This window comes from Equus przewalskii, chromosome 21, assembly GCF_037783145.1.
Source record: "Equus przewalskii isolate Varuska chromosome 21, EquPr2, whole genome shotgun sequence".
In the NCBI taxonomy this organism is placed as follows: domain Eukaryota; kingdom Metazoa; phylum Chordata; class Mammalia; order Perissodactyla; family Equidae; genus Equus; species Equus przewalskii.
This window is the reverse complement of record NC_091851.1, coordinates 10,547,497-10,563,263: the sequence shown is the minus strand read 5'-3', so window position 1 is coordinate 10,563,263 and position 15,767 is coordinate 10,547,497. Positions and strand designations below refer to the sequence as shown.

The 15,767-nt window shown below is 37.8% G+C and overlaps 1 protein-coding gene and 1 long non-coding RNA gene across 14 annotated transcripts in view; one reads left to right on the top strand and one right to left on the bottom strand.

Moving 5' to 3' along the window:
• TASP1 (taspase 1) overlaps positions 1-11,384 on the bottom strand; it is a 244,064-nt gene extending 232,680 nt beyond the window's left edge. For 8 of the 12 annotated variants that reach the window (XR_011530954.1, XR_011530953.1, XM_070588804.1 and 5 more), the window contains exons 1-2: positions 11,176-11,283; positions 235-453 (exon numbers count right to left, since the gene is read on the bottom strand). Coding sequence is in view for 7 of the 12 variants with exons in the window: in XM_070588804.1 (XP_070444905.1) it covers positions 235-379 (145 nt within the window). In the remaining 5 variants the exon portion in view is untranslated. Of the gene's footprint in view, positions 1-234; positions 454-11,175 lie in introns of all 12 variants that reach the window. The other 4 variants (XM_070588809.1, XM_070588805.1, XM_070588800.1 and 1 more) reach the window with 3 other exon arrangements.
• LOC103559905 (uncharacterized) overlaps positions 11,197-15,767 on the top strand; it is a 45,886-nt gene continuing 41,315 nt past the window's right edge. The window contains exons 1-3 of one of the 2 annotated variants that reach the window (XR_547074.2): positions 11,197-11,471; positions 12,905-13,088; positions 13,366-14,346. This is a non-coding gene — a long non-coding RNA (uncharacterized lncRNA). Of the gene's footprint in view, positions 11,472-12,904; positions 13,089-13,365; positions 14,347-15,767 lie in introns of those variants that run through there. The other variant, XR_547075.2, reaches the window with a different exon arrangement.

The following is a 15,767-nucleotide window of genomic DNA, read 5'->3' as shown; positions in this document are numbered from 1 at the left end:
GTAAATAACACAGTAGAGGACTGAAGAAGGCATAGGAAAACTGCAACTGTAAGATCTTCCCAGCAGGGAGTAGGGGAGGCCCTCCCTACATCAAAGTCAATCTCTTTGGTTCCAACTCTTCTCCGGCAGCTTGCCTCCTCCAAATGTGAAATTCAATTCTCAGTGTACTTCACGGCAAGAAAAAAAAAAAATCAACATTATTTTCATTTTCTGACTCCCCCACATAGGGCTTACCTGCATGCACCAACACAAAGCCCCCTCGCTTCTCTTTATGGGACTGCTTTGTTTCCAACTCTTTGGTTGTTATTTTAATAGCCGAAACTTGAGATGATCTGGAAGGCAGCCCTTCTCCAGAATTCATCCCCTTCTCCATGGTCATTCTCCGAGATTACCATCTTCTATTGGGAAAAGTGCATACTTCCATCCAAAAGTAATTGCAGGAGAGGAATTACCCTAAAGGAAAACAGGCAAAGACGGTATGCATTTCTTTCCACTAATACACATATAACTTATACAAATCATGCAACGGTAGCTTTCAAAAAACATAATTTTAAAGTTATTTAACTGGGTAATACAAAGAATATAAAAAGGTTAGAATTTAAACTTCTCTGTCCACTAACAGTACTTGCTTTAAGCAATATAAACAAAAGAACTGTTGTAAAAAGACCTTGTGTGGAATCCAAAGATATTTTATCTTTGATTTTTATCAACGTTGAAGAAAACCTCAATGTGACTTAAATATCACTTTCTACTCCCTCCAAACCAAATGCTAATAATCTCTGGGACATTCTAGAATCACAGGCAGTGCTGGCAATATCACCAAGCCTTGATATAAAGCCTAGATTGCAGCTTACTTTTTTTCCAGCTTTATTTAGATATAATCAATATATAACACTATGTAAGTTTAAGTTATACAACGCGATGATTTGATACATGTTTATACTGCAAAATGGTCACCACAATAAGGTCAGTTAACACATCCATTACCTTATACGATTACAATTTTTTGTAAAATTATACATTGTGGTGAGAACATTAAGATCTACAGATTGCTGCTTAAAGAAATGAAGCAACATACCGATTCACACCTGCCTGTGAAGAACCTCTTAAGAAAAACTGTTTAATGCCCCACAGCTCAATTGGAAAACACAAATGCTAACAAAATTATATGACTAAACCAAGAAATTAAAATAACACGTGCAAATACTTGTTACTTTTCATGAAAGCATTATTTCTGAGATTCTCAACAGATAAATGAAATTTAATAAAATAAAATTTTATTAAAATTTAATAAAACAGATTACAAGCAACTTATACCACAAAGTTTCTAATTTTTCTTACAAGCTCACAAGCCTCTAGCAATCTTGGCTTAGTAAAAATAATGATGGCAGAAGACATTTCAGATCAAGGGAAAACGGATCTTTTAAAAATCAACACACACAGATTTAAAGAAAATTCAAGAGTCAGGCGGTTGAAACTACTTAAACACCTAGATTCACACTGTTAGGTAAAAATCTGCACCTTATTCTAAAGTGAGAAATGGGAAGGGGCACAAGTCTATCTTTTCCCAATATAAAACATAAACAGTAACATAAAGAGTAACTTAGCAGCCTAGTCCAGAAGAGCAGTGTTACTCAAAGTGCGGTCTGCAGACAGTGTTTGTTACCAGTCTGCAAGAAATTATTATTTTATTAATAGATTAATATAATACAATTAATATAACAATGTACATAGTTTTTGTAATTCTTTTCTATTTCCTCATGTTTTGTTTATAATTAATTTTTGAAACTATTTTCTGTTAAATCTAATAAAAATTTGAGTTCTTATTTTTATCTTTCACTCACAGTTCAATATTTAAGGGTTTTTGGGAGGCTTTTTTCTTTTGTATTTTACAAAAGGAAAAGCCAACAATGGATTGAAAATTTTTTTAAATTGGCCCTTTACACCAGAGATGGTCTGAGAGGCAATGCAATATGGTATTTTAACTCTAATTCCTGGTTAAAAAGAGTCCATTCAATTTTTATTAAATAACATTTAAAGGACAAATAGTTTTAAATCAAAAATATATATATGCGGGGCCGGCTCCATGGCCTAGTGGTTAAGTTCGCACGCTCCACTGTGGCGGCCCAGGGTTCAGATCCTGGGCGCAGACATGGCATCGCTCGTCAGGCCACGTTGAGGCAGCATCCCACATCCCACAACTAGAAGGACCTGCAACTAAGATATACAAATGTGTACGGGGGGTGGGGGTTGGGGAGATAAAGCAGAAAATAAAAAAAGATTGGCAACAGTTGTTAGCCCAGGTGCCAATCAAAAAAAAAAAATATATATATATATATATATACACACACTATTACATTAAAATGTTTACATATATCCATAAATGTAGAAAAACAATTTTTGAATACGAAAGAGTGCTGATGTTGATTAAATAACAGTGAATTAAAATGTCTGTTTTTGTTTTTGATTTGTGGTGGTGTCTCTCTTTCTAAGGATGGATTTTCTTCCAATGACTTCACAAAGATCTGCCTCAATACCTTTATTTGACTTTGGTTATTTCTCTGAGATAGGTTACTATTTATTCATGCGTCAGTTGACAAAGTGGAATTTAAATGATTAGTAGTTCATCTCCGGCCTATACAGGCCATGATGTCTGACCCAGCCATGAAATGAGTTTGGGCCTACTAGCCCCATCAACATAGGTCGATTGAAAACTCAGGCTTTAGAAAATCAAGAGTTTCAGTTCAAATGAAAACACATCCAAGCAGTATGGATTATTAAACTTCAAGCTACTCTGACTCACTGTCATCGGATGCATTTTTTCATAAATAAGTAGAACATCTACATTTTATAATGAATAAGGTTTGATGTAATAGGCATTTTAATATATATGAGAGATTTAAAAACATTATTTCTGAAGCTTATCTAAATAAAATAAAATGTGGAAGATGAATTAATATGTTATTTCTTGAGCAATCTACCATTCCTCAGCAACTATCTGAAATATATTTATTCAGCAAACCATGTCATCTCAATAAACTCCTCCAAAAAGCTGGCCCCAAAGTTCTGCTGAACTGGGAAAGGAACGCAAGCAGACAGGCTATCCAATGTGCAACACTGGCTTCCAACTCTCCATGATTACTGGAATGTTTCTAATTCAATTACAAATGGAGCAACTTTTACTCCAACACCAGTTTCTGTTTAACTCAGAACCCATTAAAGGTCTAACTTACCTAATAAATAAAGAGTTCCAAGAAATGACTAAAAAAACTGCAAACAAAGGGCAAATGGGCAAATCCCAGTTTACAGAAAAATTATATAACCGTTTAAATGGATCAAAAGATACTAAACCTCACTCAAAAGAAAAATGCAAAATAAAACTACATTCAAATACCATTTTTTAATTTGGATTGGCAAAGATCAAAAAGTAAGACAACAGCATGTTTTGAGGGTATAGAGAAACAAGAGTTCTCATATATTGCTAGTAGCAGCAGAAATTAATACAACTCAACAAGGGCAACTTGGCAAAACTGATCAAAATTACAAATGCACACTCAAGGATTGTCTACAATAGGAAAGAAATGGACCAACAGTATGTCTTGATGGAAGTGGTTAAAAATAAAAGCAGCCACTGGAAAAAATGAAAACATTCTTGATATACAAATATGGAATAACTGATCTTGATGATATTTTGGTTAAGTATAAAAGGCATGATACAGAAATACATGCAGTACCATATTTTGAGGGAGGGGAGAAAAAAATAATACAGCTAATATATATGCAAAGTACAAATCTGGAAGAATATATCAAAAAATGGTATAACAGTGGTCAGCAGAAGAAGATTTGGAGGAAGGATGGACAAAGGTGGGATGGAAACTTCACTGTTCGCCATTTTGTCCCTTTCGATTTTAAATAATCTGAACGTATTGCTTACAACAAAATTTCTATTTATTTAAGGGAACACAAGATAACTAGCTAAGTCCAAGTACCAAAATAAAGTAACCCTATGAGATCCTACTTAAAAATTGCAGTATCAGGGGAAAAAAAACTACAGTATCAGAGGAAATGCCATATTCTGAAGCTTCTCAACACTCATTCCACCTAAGGAAGGAACAGACAAAAATATGGCTAATCAGCAATACTGGCCCAAAAGGTCTTTTCTGTTTTTGTTTTTCTGGATCTTGAACTTCTGGGGCTGTACAAACTACTGGCAATCCAAATTTAAAGAAAAAAACATTACAGTATTTGATCTCTATAGTTAAGACTAAGGAGTAAAAAATAAATCATGACCACAGATTAACATCAAATACCCCTGTGATATTTTCACCACAGTTTTAGTCATTATTACAAATCACTATTTAAAACTGATGAAACATACTTACATCAGTACATTGATCCACAAGAAAAACGTCTAACTCTTCATCTAAGCTTTGAGGTAACACTCAACTCAAAAGGTTTCCAATGAAAGGAGATGCATAAGCATGTCACAGTTTTACACAACAGAAAACAATTGTATACATCATCTTTTATAACACCTTTATTTCTCAATAATATGCTTGAATATGGACATTTTGCAATTTCCTACTAGTGATGATGTTAAAATGCACTTCACTGGCAATTTGTCCATCCTCTGCAACAGCTGCTTGAAAAGTTAAACGTAAAGTTAGCATATGACCCAGCAATTCCACTCCTAGGAATACAGGACATACCTCAGAGATGTTGTGGGTTTGGTTCCAGACAACCACAATAAAGTGAATATCACAATAAAGTGAGTCACAGACATTTGTTGGTTTCCCAGTGCATATAATAGATAGATTTATACTATACTGTAGTCTATTAAGTGAGATAGCATTACGTCTAAAAACATGCACATACCTTATTTTTAAAAAACTTTATTGCTAAAAAATGCTAACGATCATCTGAGCCTTCAGTGAATTGTAATCCTTTTGCTGGTGGAAGATCTTATAAAAACATAGTATCTGCAAAGTGCAATAAAATGAGGTATGCCTGGATACCCAAGAGAACTGAGAATATGTCCACACAAAAACTTGTACATGAATGTCTATAGAAGACCTATTCACACGTCAAAAAGTAGAAACAATTCAAATATCCATAAACTCATGATTAAAGAAAATGTGGTACAGTAGCACCTTCTTATCCACAGAGGATATGTTCCAAGACCCCCAGTGGATGCCTGAAACCACAGACAGTTCTGAACTCTATATAGACTGTGTTTTTTCCTATACATACATATTTGAAGTGCAACAGCAAAGCTTGCATGAATTTCTTTTTCCTTCTTCACAATTTCATGGATAGAAGAGGGCTTCTTTTTCTTTTTTTGAGGAAGATTGCCCCTGAGCTAACATCCATGCCCAACTTCTTCTGCTTTATATGTGGGACACCTACCACTGGAAGACTTGCCAAGTAGTGCCATGTCCGCACCCGAGATCCAAACCGGAGAACCCCAGGCCGCCAAAGCAGAACATGCGCACTTAACCGCTGCGCTACCAGGCTGGCCCCAGAAGAGTCCTTCTTACCGTAGATCTCAGCAACCTCAGCACATGATTTTTTTTCTCTAAGTCAAGAATTTTCATCTTTTCACTTAAAGGAAACACTTTACAGCTTCTCTTTGGCAAATCCAGCATCACTTTGCCAGCATCACTACTCTTGCACTTTGGGGCCATTATTAAGTAAAATAACGGTTCTTGAACACAAGCACTGTGATACTGTGACAGTCAATCTGATAACCGAGGTGGTTACTAAGTGACTAACAGGAGGGTAGTATATACAGCGTGGATATGCAGGACAAATGGATGATTCATGACCCAGGCGGGACGGAGAGGGATGGCGTGAGATTTCATCATGGTACTCAGCACAGCACACAATTTAAAACCTATGAGTTGCTTATTTCTGGAATTTTCTATTTAATGTTTTTGAACCCCGCAGTTGACTGAGGCTAAAAGAAACTGCAAAAAGTGAAACTGTAGACAACGGGGGACTACTGTATATTTATACAATGCAATATTATTTAGCCATAAAAAGGAATGAAGTACTGATACATACTATGGCATGAATGAACCTTAACCACAATGAAAGAAGTCAAACTCAAAAGGCCACATATTGTATGTTTCTATTTATATGAAATGTCCAGAGCAGGCAAATCTAAAGAAGCAGAAAGTCTATCAGTGGTTGCCTAGGACCAGAAGGATGGAGGGGAAATGGGGAGTGACTGCCAATGGAGTAGGGTTTCCTTGGGGAGCAATAAAAATGTTCTAAAATTAATTGTGGTGATAGTTGCACAATTCTGAATATACTAAATACCATTGAATTATACATCTAAAGTGGGTAAATTATATGATAAATGAATTATATCTTAATAAAGTTGTTTGGGGAAAAAAAAACTTCTGGCTTCCCATAAACTGTATCTTTACCCATAAAATGTATCTTTTCCAAGTCAACAAGTTTCTTAATTTCTGCTTGCAACCTTTGATTCTCCAGATCCCCTGCTCTCCTTCACAAGCATGCTAATCTACTCTCCTAGCTCTTCATGGCCCCTCTGACCCCTCCCAACTTTGTCCTCTGCCATGACTCCCAGAAAGCCTGTCCACGGACCTATTCTCAAATTTCTCCTTGAGCAATTTCATCCACTGCCAACCTTTCAAAACTATCCTTTCAATAACTCAGATGATTCCTAACTCTTTATCTTCTGCCTCTCAAGCTCTAGCTGCAAGTCTCCTGGACAGCTCAACCCGGATCCTCCTCACTCTTAGCCTACCCAAAACAAACTCATCTGTCCCCAGAGACAATGGTTCATTCAACACTACTCCTTATTTTTCTCAATAGCACCATCCCTTTCTAAGTCAACTTGAAGTCATTTTGGACTACATCCAGTTTCCAAATCCTACAGGTTTGTCCCTCAAGCATTTAATTTCCTTTTCCCTACTGCCTTGACCCTTGTTCAGCTCACACACCTCTTAGCATAAATGTTACAAAAAGCATTTTAACTTTTCTCCCCAAATCCAGGCTACCTTAAAACAACCATCTACAACAGGCAGCTAAAATAAATCTCATAAAGGACAACTCCAATGAAGACAAACAGCATGCCAAAAGACATGAGCAGACAATATATCAAAGAGGAAATATAAATGGGATATCCAATTTATTTATTTATTTATTTATTTATTTTGGTGAGGAAGATTCATCCTGAGCTAACATCTATAGCCAATCTTCTTTTTTTTGCTTGAGGAAGATTAGCCCTGAGCTAACATGTGTGCCAGTCTTCCTCTATTTTGTATGTGGGATGCCACCACAGCATGGCTGACGAGTGGTGTAGGTTCTATGCCCAGGATCTGAACCTGCGAACCCTGACTGCCAAAGTGGAGCACACCAAACTTAACCGTTAACCATGGGGCTGGCCCTCTGGATATCTAACTTTAAGGAAAGAATATTCAAAGGAATACAAACAGAAATGAAATCATTCTAACTAGCACTGTACTGTCACCATAAACTGACACAACCATTTTGAAAAGAAATTTGTTACTAAGCATCAAGAGCCTTACAATGTCTAATTTGGCGTATATTATTTCTCCAGAGATACTCTATGTATGAACTAGTCTATACAGACACTAGTGACAGTACCACGGATACCTTTAAGGAGAACTGGGAGACTGAGGGGCAAGGATAAAAGAGAAACTTGACTTTCTCCTAATAACCTTTTGTATTTGAATTTTTTTTTTACTGGGTACTATCTACTAAAAAGAGAAGATTTAAGTCACCCATCTCTGAGAACAAGATGAATGTAAATTAACTTGATTATCAAAGCCAGATGAGAAACTCAGAAGAAAACATTGTTTTTGCTCCAGGGACTTTCACGACAGCAATTTAAGATCTAAATCTTGACCCGTTTCTCTCAAAGATTGTTTTATTTTCCTACTGCATGTGATGACACCATCTTTTTTTTTTCTTTAAACCATTTAGAACACTGCCACATGTCCTGTTTACTGCTGGTGTTGAAGTTTTTCACTCTAGCTTTACTTAGTCTTCCAGAAGCAGCTGAAGGAGGAAGGAAGCCATGGAATCCATCCATCTTACAGGAGAAGGCTTTTACAGAAATCCAGCCCTTCAGCTATAGCAACTAATGAATAAAGCATTTTGTTGCTCTTAACATCATGACATTAAAGGTTTAATGCCTCGTTAAATGAGCTCCAAAACAGACTTATTCATGTCTGACCCAATAATTCCACTTCTGAGAACACTTTCTACCAAAATAACTTTAAATACGAAAAAGGTTTTATGTCTTTTATGTTGTGTTTAACAAAGGGTAATTTAGAAAAAAAAAAACTCTAAATGTCCTAGCAACCTAAATGTCCAACACAGAGGAAAAAGTCAAGAAAATGATAACCCACGTATTTACAATTAGTTTTTGTCAAGGGTGCCAAGGCCATTCAACAGGGAAATAACAGTCTTTTCAACAAATGATGATACAAAAACTCGATAGTCACACACAAAAGAATGAGGTTGGATTCCTCACACCACATAGAAAAATTAACTCTACATAAATCAAGACCTAAAAGTAAGAGTTAAAACTATAAAACTCTTAGAAAAATCATCATAAATATTCATGATCTTGGATTTGGAAACGGTTTTAGATATGACAACAAAAGCACAAGCAACCAAAGAAAATATAGATAAATTAGACTTCATCAAAATTTCAAACTTTTGTACTTCAAAAACCACTATCAAGAAAGTAAAAAGAAACCCCACAAAATGGAAGAAAATGTAAAAAATACTGCAAATCATATATCTGATAAGGGACTTGTATCCAGACTACCTAAAGAATTCATACAACTTTAGGGGCTGGCCCCGTGGCCGAGTGGTTAAGTTCGCGCGCTCCGCTGCAGGCGGCCCAGTGTTTCGTTGGTTCGAATCCTGGGTGTGGACATGGCACTGCTCATCAGACCACGCTGAGGCAGCGTCCCACATGCCACAACTAGAAGGACCCACAACGAAATATACAACTATGTACCGGGGGGCTTTGGGGAGAAAAATAAAATCTTTAAAAAAATTAAAAAAATTAAAAAATAAAAAAAAAGAATTCATACAACTTTAAAATAAAAAAACAACTCAATTTAATAATAGGCAAACGAACTAAATGGACATTCTCCAAAGATATAAAAAGGGCCAACAAGCATAGGAAATGATGCTCAACATTATCAGCCATCAAGGAAATGCAAATCAAAAGCACAATGAGATACCATTTCACAAACAATAGTATGGCTACAATCAAAACAATGGGTAAGAGGCCTGCCCCATGGCAGAGTGGTTAAAGTTCTGCACGCTCCACTTTAGTGGCCCAGGTTTGTGCTTCTGGATCCCAGGCACAGACTTACACTGCTCATCAAGCCATGTTGTGGTGCCAACCCACATATACAGTAGAGGAGGACTGGCACAGATGTCACCTCAGGGCTAATCTTCCTCAAGCAAAAAAATAAAAAGTAATTCAAAATAAATATAATATTTTTTTTAAAAGATAGATAACACTGTTAGCAAAGATATGGAGAAATCAGAACCCCCATATCCTGCTGGTGCAGACCACTTTGGAAAATATCTGGCAGTTCTTCAAAAAGTTAAACAGTTACCATATGACCTAGCAATTCCATTTCTAGGTATATACCCAGCAGAACTGAAAACATATGTCCACACAAAAACTTGTACTTGGATGTTTATAGCAGAATTATTCTTAATAGTCAAAAAGTGGAAACAATCCAAATGACCATCAACTGATGACGGATAAAGAAAATATGGCATATTCATAGTAGAATAGTACTCAGCCATAAAAAGGAATGTAGTGCTGACACATAATACAATATGGATGAACCTTGAAAACATTATGCTAAGTGAAAGAAGGGAGACACAAAAGGCCACATAGCATATTATTCCATTTACATAAAACGTCTAGAATAAGAAAATCCACAGACACAGAAAGTAGATTAGTGGTTGCCAGGGGCAGAGGGAGTAGGGGAGGGGAGATCTAATGGGGAGTGACTATAATAGATACTGAGTTTCTTTTGGAAGTGACGAAAATATTCTAGAATTAGATAGTGGTAATAGGTGAAGAACTTGCTGACTATACTAAAAACCACTGAAATTTACAATTAAAAGGGTGGATTTTATGGTTTGTGAATTATATCTCAAAAACAATGATCTACCCATGCAATGGATGCAAAGCACAAATATTATGACTTTTAGTTATCATATTTTTATACATATACACTATGATCATAAGTAGGTTAATAATATGCTATAAAAAAATATAAAAGGATCAAAATGCTAGGTTGGTGGAACTATAGATGATCGTTCCTTATTTCTGCATTTTCCAGACATTCTTTACTAAGCATGCACTGCTTTTTATAAGTGGGAGGAAAGCTTTATTTAACACAAAAAAGGAAGTTATTAAATTCCCAAGTGTATAAAAATTCCATAGCTTAGTATTCGATGATCTCTGTCACATGGGCCTCCCCAAAATACCTTTCATTCCCCTCCCCTACAGAGGCGAGTCAAGTTGAACTCCATTCTTCCGGAAACACCATGCCCTCTATTTCCAGGGCCCCTCCAGCTCCTGTTTTCCACCCTCCTCTCCAACTGCTCCTTCTCCATCTTCTTGGTCCCTTCCTCCTCCTTCTCCTCCGACCCATCAATAAATGCTAACGTCCCTCGGGACTTCTAATCAGGCCTCTACTACACCACGGGGCTGCTGCGGCCCCAACCGACACGCAGCACTAGGGCGCACACCCTCGGGTCTCTGCAAGCCTCGGACTCGGAGAAACGTGCAGCCCCTGACTGCGAAGTGCGCGAAGGAATGTGAGGACCACACACGCACGCACACACGCGCACACACACACACACACACACAGACAGTCCCTTCCCCCGAAAGGGAATGAGGCCGCCAAGCTCGAGGGAAGCCTGGGAAGGGGGCCCCACGCGCGAATAGACTAGGGGAGGAGAAACGTCCCATGTCCCCTCCTTCAGCACCGCCCCAAGGAAGGGGCATCCAGCGAGCCGCCCGCTCCCGGCCCGGGAGAGGACGTCCCAGCGAGCGTACGCGACCCGAACAGAGGAAACGAGCGGCGCGACAGCGGCAGCAGCGCGGACAGCGTGAGAAACAGGGACACTCACCCGCGTCAGCCCGGAGCCCTCACAGCACCGGAAGTAGTCACCCGCCCGTTGCCAGGGTGAGAAAGCGGGGGTGACGTCAGGCTTCCCCATTGGGCGTGCTTGTGATCACGTGGCCGGAAGCAGACGCCCACCTGCAGCTCTGTCTCCGCCCCCTGCTGCGGAGTGGTCCACCTGGCTGCGGAGGTTCCGCGCGGACTCCGAGAGGAGCCTCGTTTTTTGAGCTGCGCAGGCGCCGTTGCCTGTTTCTCCTCACGCCGCCCTTTAATAAGCCTGAAGGATATGACCCTCTGAACTGAGTAGGTAGCCGACTAGCGGTATGATATGAAATGAAATGAAAGTAGCCATCATTTACTGAGGTGTCACTTAAGAGCTTAATTTCGTTCAATCCTTGCATCCCTCCTATACAGTAGGAAAAAACAGGGTTCTGCCTCGTTGCGTGTGGGACGTGGGGGCCAGCCTTGCACTGGGGAGAATGAAAGTGTGGGTGGCCTTTTACCATCTAGCATCTAAGACCAAGACTCAGTAACGTTTTGTAATCCCTTCAATATTTCCTTGTAACTGTTAACATGAATTATTTAACATATAACCACCTTTAAATCTGCCTTGAGAAGCAGAGATTGCACTGAGTAAGGCAATAGTTCTCAAAGTATGGTCCTCAGACCGGCAGCTTCAGCATCACCTGGACTCTTAGGGAAATTCAAACTCTTAGGCCTCACTCCATATTTAGCAAATCAGAAAGTTTGGGTTTGGGACCCAACAATCTGTTTCAGCAAACCCTCCAAGTGGTTCTGATGCTTCTAAAATTTGAGAATCATTGAACTAGAGGGACTTTCTCTTTGGCCTGGTTGTAGACGTGAGGTGGGGAGGATGATGGAAGAAGCTCCTCAGAAGAGAGGGAAGCAACCAAGAATCTGAGCCTTCAGCAATCAAGAATAACAGCCAGGGAGGCAGTTTGGGGCTAGTATGGGAATGAGATGTCAGAACTGATTCCTGCTCTGGGATTCCTAGATAAAAATATGCGTTAATTGGACAGGAAAGATTTCTCAACTGCAAATTATCCCAAATCCATTTTAATAACTTTTGTGTTATCCAGTGTATTTTTCTGCTAGTATTCTTCTCTATGAAGAAATATTAAAAGGATAAAAACAGTCTATTATGAAAGTTATCTATGAAAACAGAATTTTAGATTTAAAAGGGAATTAGGGACCTTTATTAAAATAAGTGGCTTGAATAAGAAAAGAAAACAATGTTTAAGTCAAGATAGACAGTGGTAGTGTAGTGGTTAGGAGCAAGGATTATAGAACCAAGAGAATCTGAGTTCATGTCTTGGCTTTGCTACCTACCAATTGTGTCACCTTGAAAAATTTACTTAATCTTTCTATGACTCAGTTTCCACATTTGAAAAATGAGGATAGTAATACTATCTCATAGAGTTGTCATGTGGACTAAATAAGCTAATATACATGAAGTACTGAGAAAAGTATCAGGCTCATAGTAAGTAATCAGTAAATGTTAGTTTAAGAAGAAAAAAAACATTAAGTGCCAGCTTATTACCATGAAATATGTAAAGAATCAAATTTCTTTCTCAAATAAGTGACACATAAGTATGTAATACCAAAAGTGTCCAGTTTGCTCTTGGAGTAACTGTTATTAAAATTTGGAAAATAAATTAGTACTGTATAATTGGGAGGTATATTCTGTATAATATGGGCATTCCTGTATTCCACAGGTAATTAGACATTACACGTTGTACAAGAGAAGTACTAGGGAAGTGAAGGCTTGAAAGGAGGACTGGGGAGCCAGAGGACTCAGCAGCAGGCAATCCCAGAAGCCAAGCACACACAGCCCACAAGCTGGGACCACCAAGAATCAGCTATACCAGCCACAGGTGTACATGTATAAAGACAGAAGAGGTAAACTTGTCCTCAGATAATATACAGTTTAAATGAGATATATATATATATTATATATATGCATAATGCAGCAGTTCTCAAAGTGTGGTCCACACATGGGGTGTCCCCAGACCATGTCAAGGGGTCGTTGGTGTCAAACTGTTATTTTATAGTAATTCTAAGATGTTTATTTACCTTTTTCATTCTCATTCTCTCATGAGTGTAAAACATACAAAAAGTTCATAGATATGATTTCGAATTTTATATTGCAACTAACTTTTGAAAAACTACCACTTAGGGGCCGGACCTGTGGGCAAGTGGTTAAGTCCGCGCACTCTGCTTCAGCAGCCCAGGGTTTTGCTGGTTTGGATCCTGGGCACGGACGTGGCACCACTCATCAAGCCATGAAGAGGCAGCATCCCACCTGCCACAACTAAAATATACAACTATGTACTGGGGGCACTTTGGGGAGGAACAGGAAAAACAAAATCTTTAACAAAAAAACTACCACTTTTTCGGTTTTGGTGTAGTATCAAAAAAGAATGCAGAGGTCCCCCCTTATCCATGGTTTCACTTTCCATGGCTTCAGTTACCTGAAGTCAACCATGTTCCAGAAGCAGACAATCCTCCTTGTGACGATAGTAGCCTAACACTGTGTCACAATGCCTACGTTATTCACCTGACTTCATCTCATCACATAGGCATTTTGTCATCTCCCGTCATCCCAAAAAGAAGAAAGGCAAGAGAGAGAGAGAGATCAGATTCACAGAACTTTTATTACAGTCTATTGTTATGATTGTTCTATTTTATTATTAGTTATTGTTAATCTCTTACTGTACCTAGTTTATAAATTAAACTTTATCTTACGTATTTATGCAAAGGAAAAAACTTAGTAGATATAGAGTTCAGTACTATCCATGGTTTCAGGCATCCACTAGGGGTCATGGAACGCATCCCTCTCAGATAAAGAAAGACTACGGTATATACAGTTATCTGATAAAGCCATTAAAATATTCCTTCCATTTCCAGTAACAATCTGTGGAAGACTGGATTTTCTTTATATACTTCAACCAACACAACATAGTACATCAAATTGAAAGCAGAAACAGAAATAAGAATCTAGCTGGCTTCTTTAAGCCAGACATGAAAAGATTGGCAATAATGCAAAAGATGACAATTTTATCTCTACGTGTTTTTTTTTTGTTTTCATTAAAATATGTTATTTATATTAACATGTAATGGACTTATTGTTATTTTTAAATAAATAAATATTGTTTTACATTTTGGTTTTAATTTTTAACATAGTAAATATATCCCACATAAACAAAATATTTGGAGCATTCTCAATTATAAGTACAAAAGTGTCCTGAGATCAAAAAGCTGGAGAATTGCTAATATAAGTATTATAAATTTATTCTGTATAGGATAGTAGCTATTTGGTAGGACTTTGAAATCAAGTAAACCTGGGCCCATTTCCTGGAGGTTCCATGTACTACATACCTAATAGTGAGAAAGTTACTTAACCTTTACTAACTTCATGTTCCTTATCTGGAAAATGGAAATAACAATACCTACTTCATGGGACTGTTTGAGGATAATTGACGTAATGCATGTAAAATATTTAGCATATTGGCATTGTAATAAATGTAATGAGTAAGCAGTTAGTACTAAGACAGTAAAAGATGTAACATAGGAAAGTATTTGAGAATGCACAAGAACAGGGAAGGGAGAGTCAGGGAAGAAGACAGCATTTGAAGCAGAGAAAACAGTGTATACAAATACGCATAGACTTGCAAAAGACTGAATTCTGGGAACTCTAAGTAGCTCATTACTAATGAGGCATAAAATGGAAAGAAGAGCTGGCTATTAAGTGAGGAATAAATCAGGAAGGCCTTATGCCATTCTGTAGAGTTTGGATTTTAGCCTATAGTCTATGGGCAGCTACTATATAATTTAGAACAAAATAGTAGCAATGATCAGATTTGCATATTGGAAAAGTCAATGTGATGTTTCATAAGCATGACATAAAACCCAAAAGCCATAAAGAAAACAATGGACAAAATTTATTGCCATAAAAATTAAAAACTTCTATACAGCAAAAGTCACCAAAAATGAATCTAAAAGATCAATGATAAACTAGGACAAAACAATTGTAGTGTTTATAGTTTTAAATGAGTTAATTTTGTTGTCAGCTCTGTTGAGTCAATTCCAACTCTTAGTGACCCTGTGTACAGCAGAGCAGAACCCTGCCTGGACTTTTTGCACCATCCTCTCACCTTCTGACACTGTATCAGACAATGTTCCACTGCTGTTTATAGGGTTTTCACAGCCAATTGTTTTTGGAAGCGGGTGGCCAAGTCCTTCTTCCTAATCTGTCTTAGTCTGGAAGCTTCTCTGAAACCTGTCTACCATGGGCGACCCTGCCGGTATTTGAAATACTGGTGGTGTAGATTTCAGCATCACCGCAACACGCAGCTGCGACGGTATGACAACCAACAGAAAGGTGGTGGTGTTCGCTGGTCGGGAAATGAACCCTGGCCTCAGCAGTGAAAGCTTCAGATTTTGAAGTCATTGGATAAAGAATATAAAATAAATGTTTCTAAAATGTTTTAAAAATGTATAAGGGAGTAGAAAACATGAGCAAAGAATAAGAAAATACAAAAAAAAAATCTGTTAGATTTGAAAAATTAAATAAAAGAT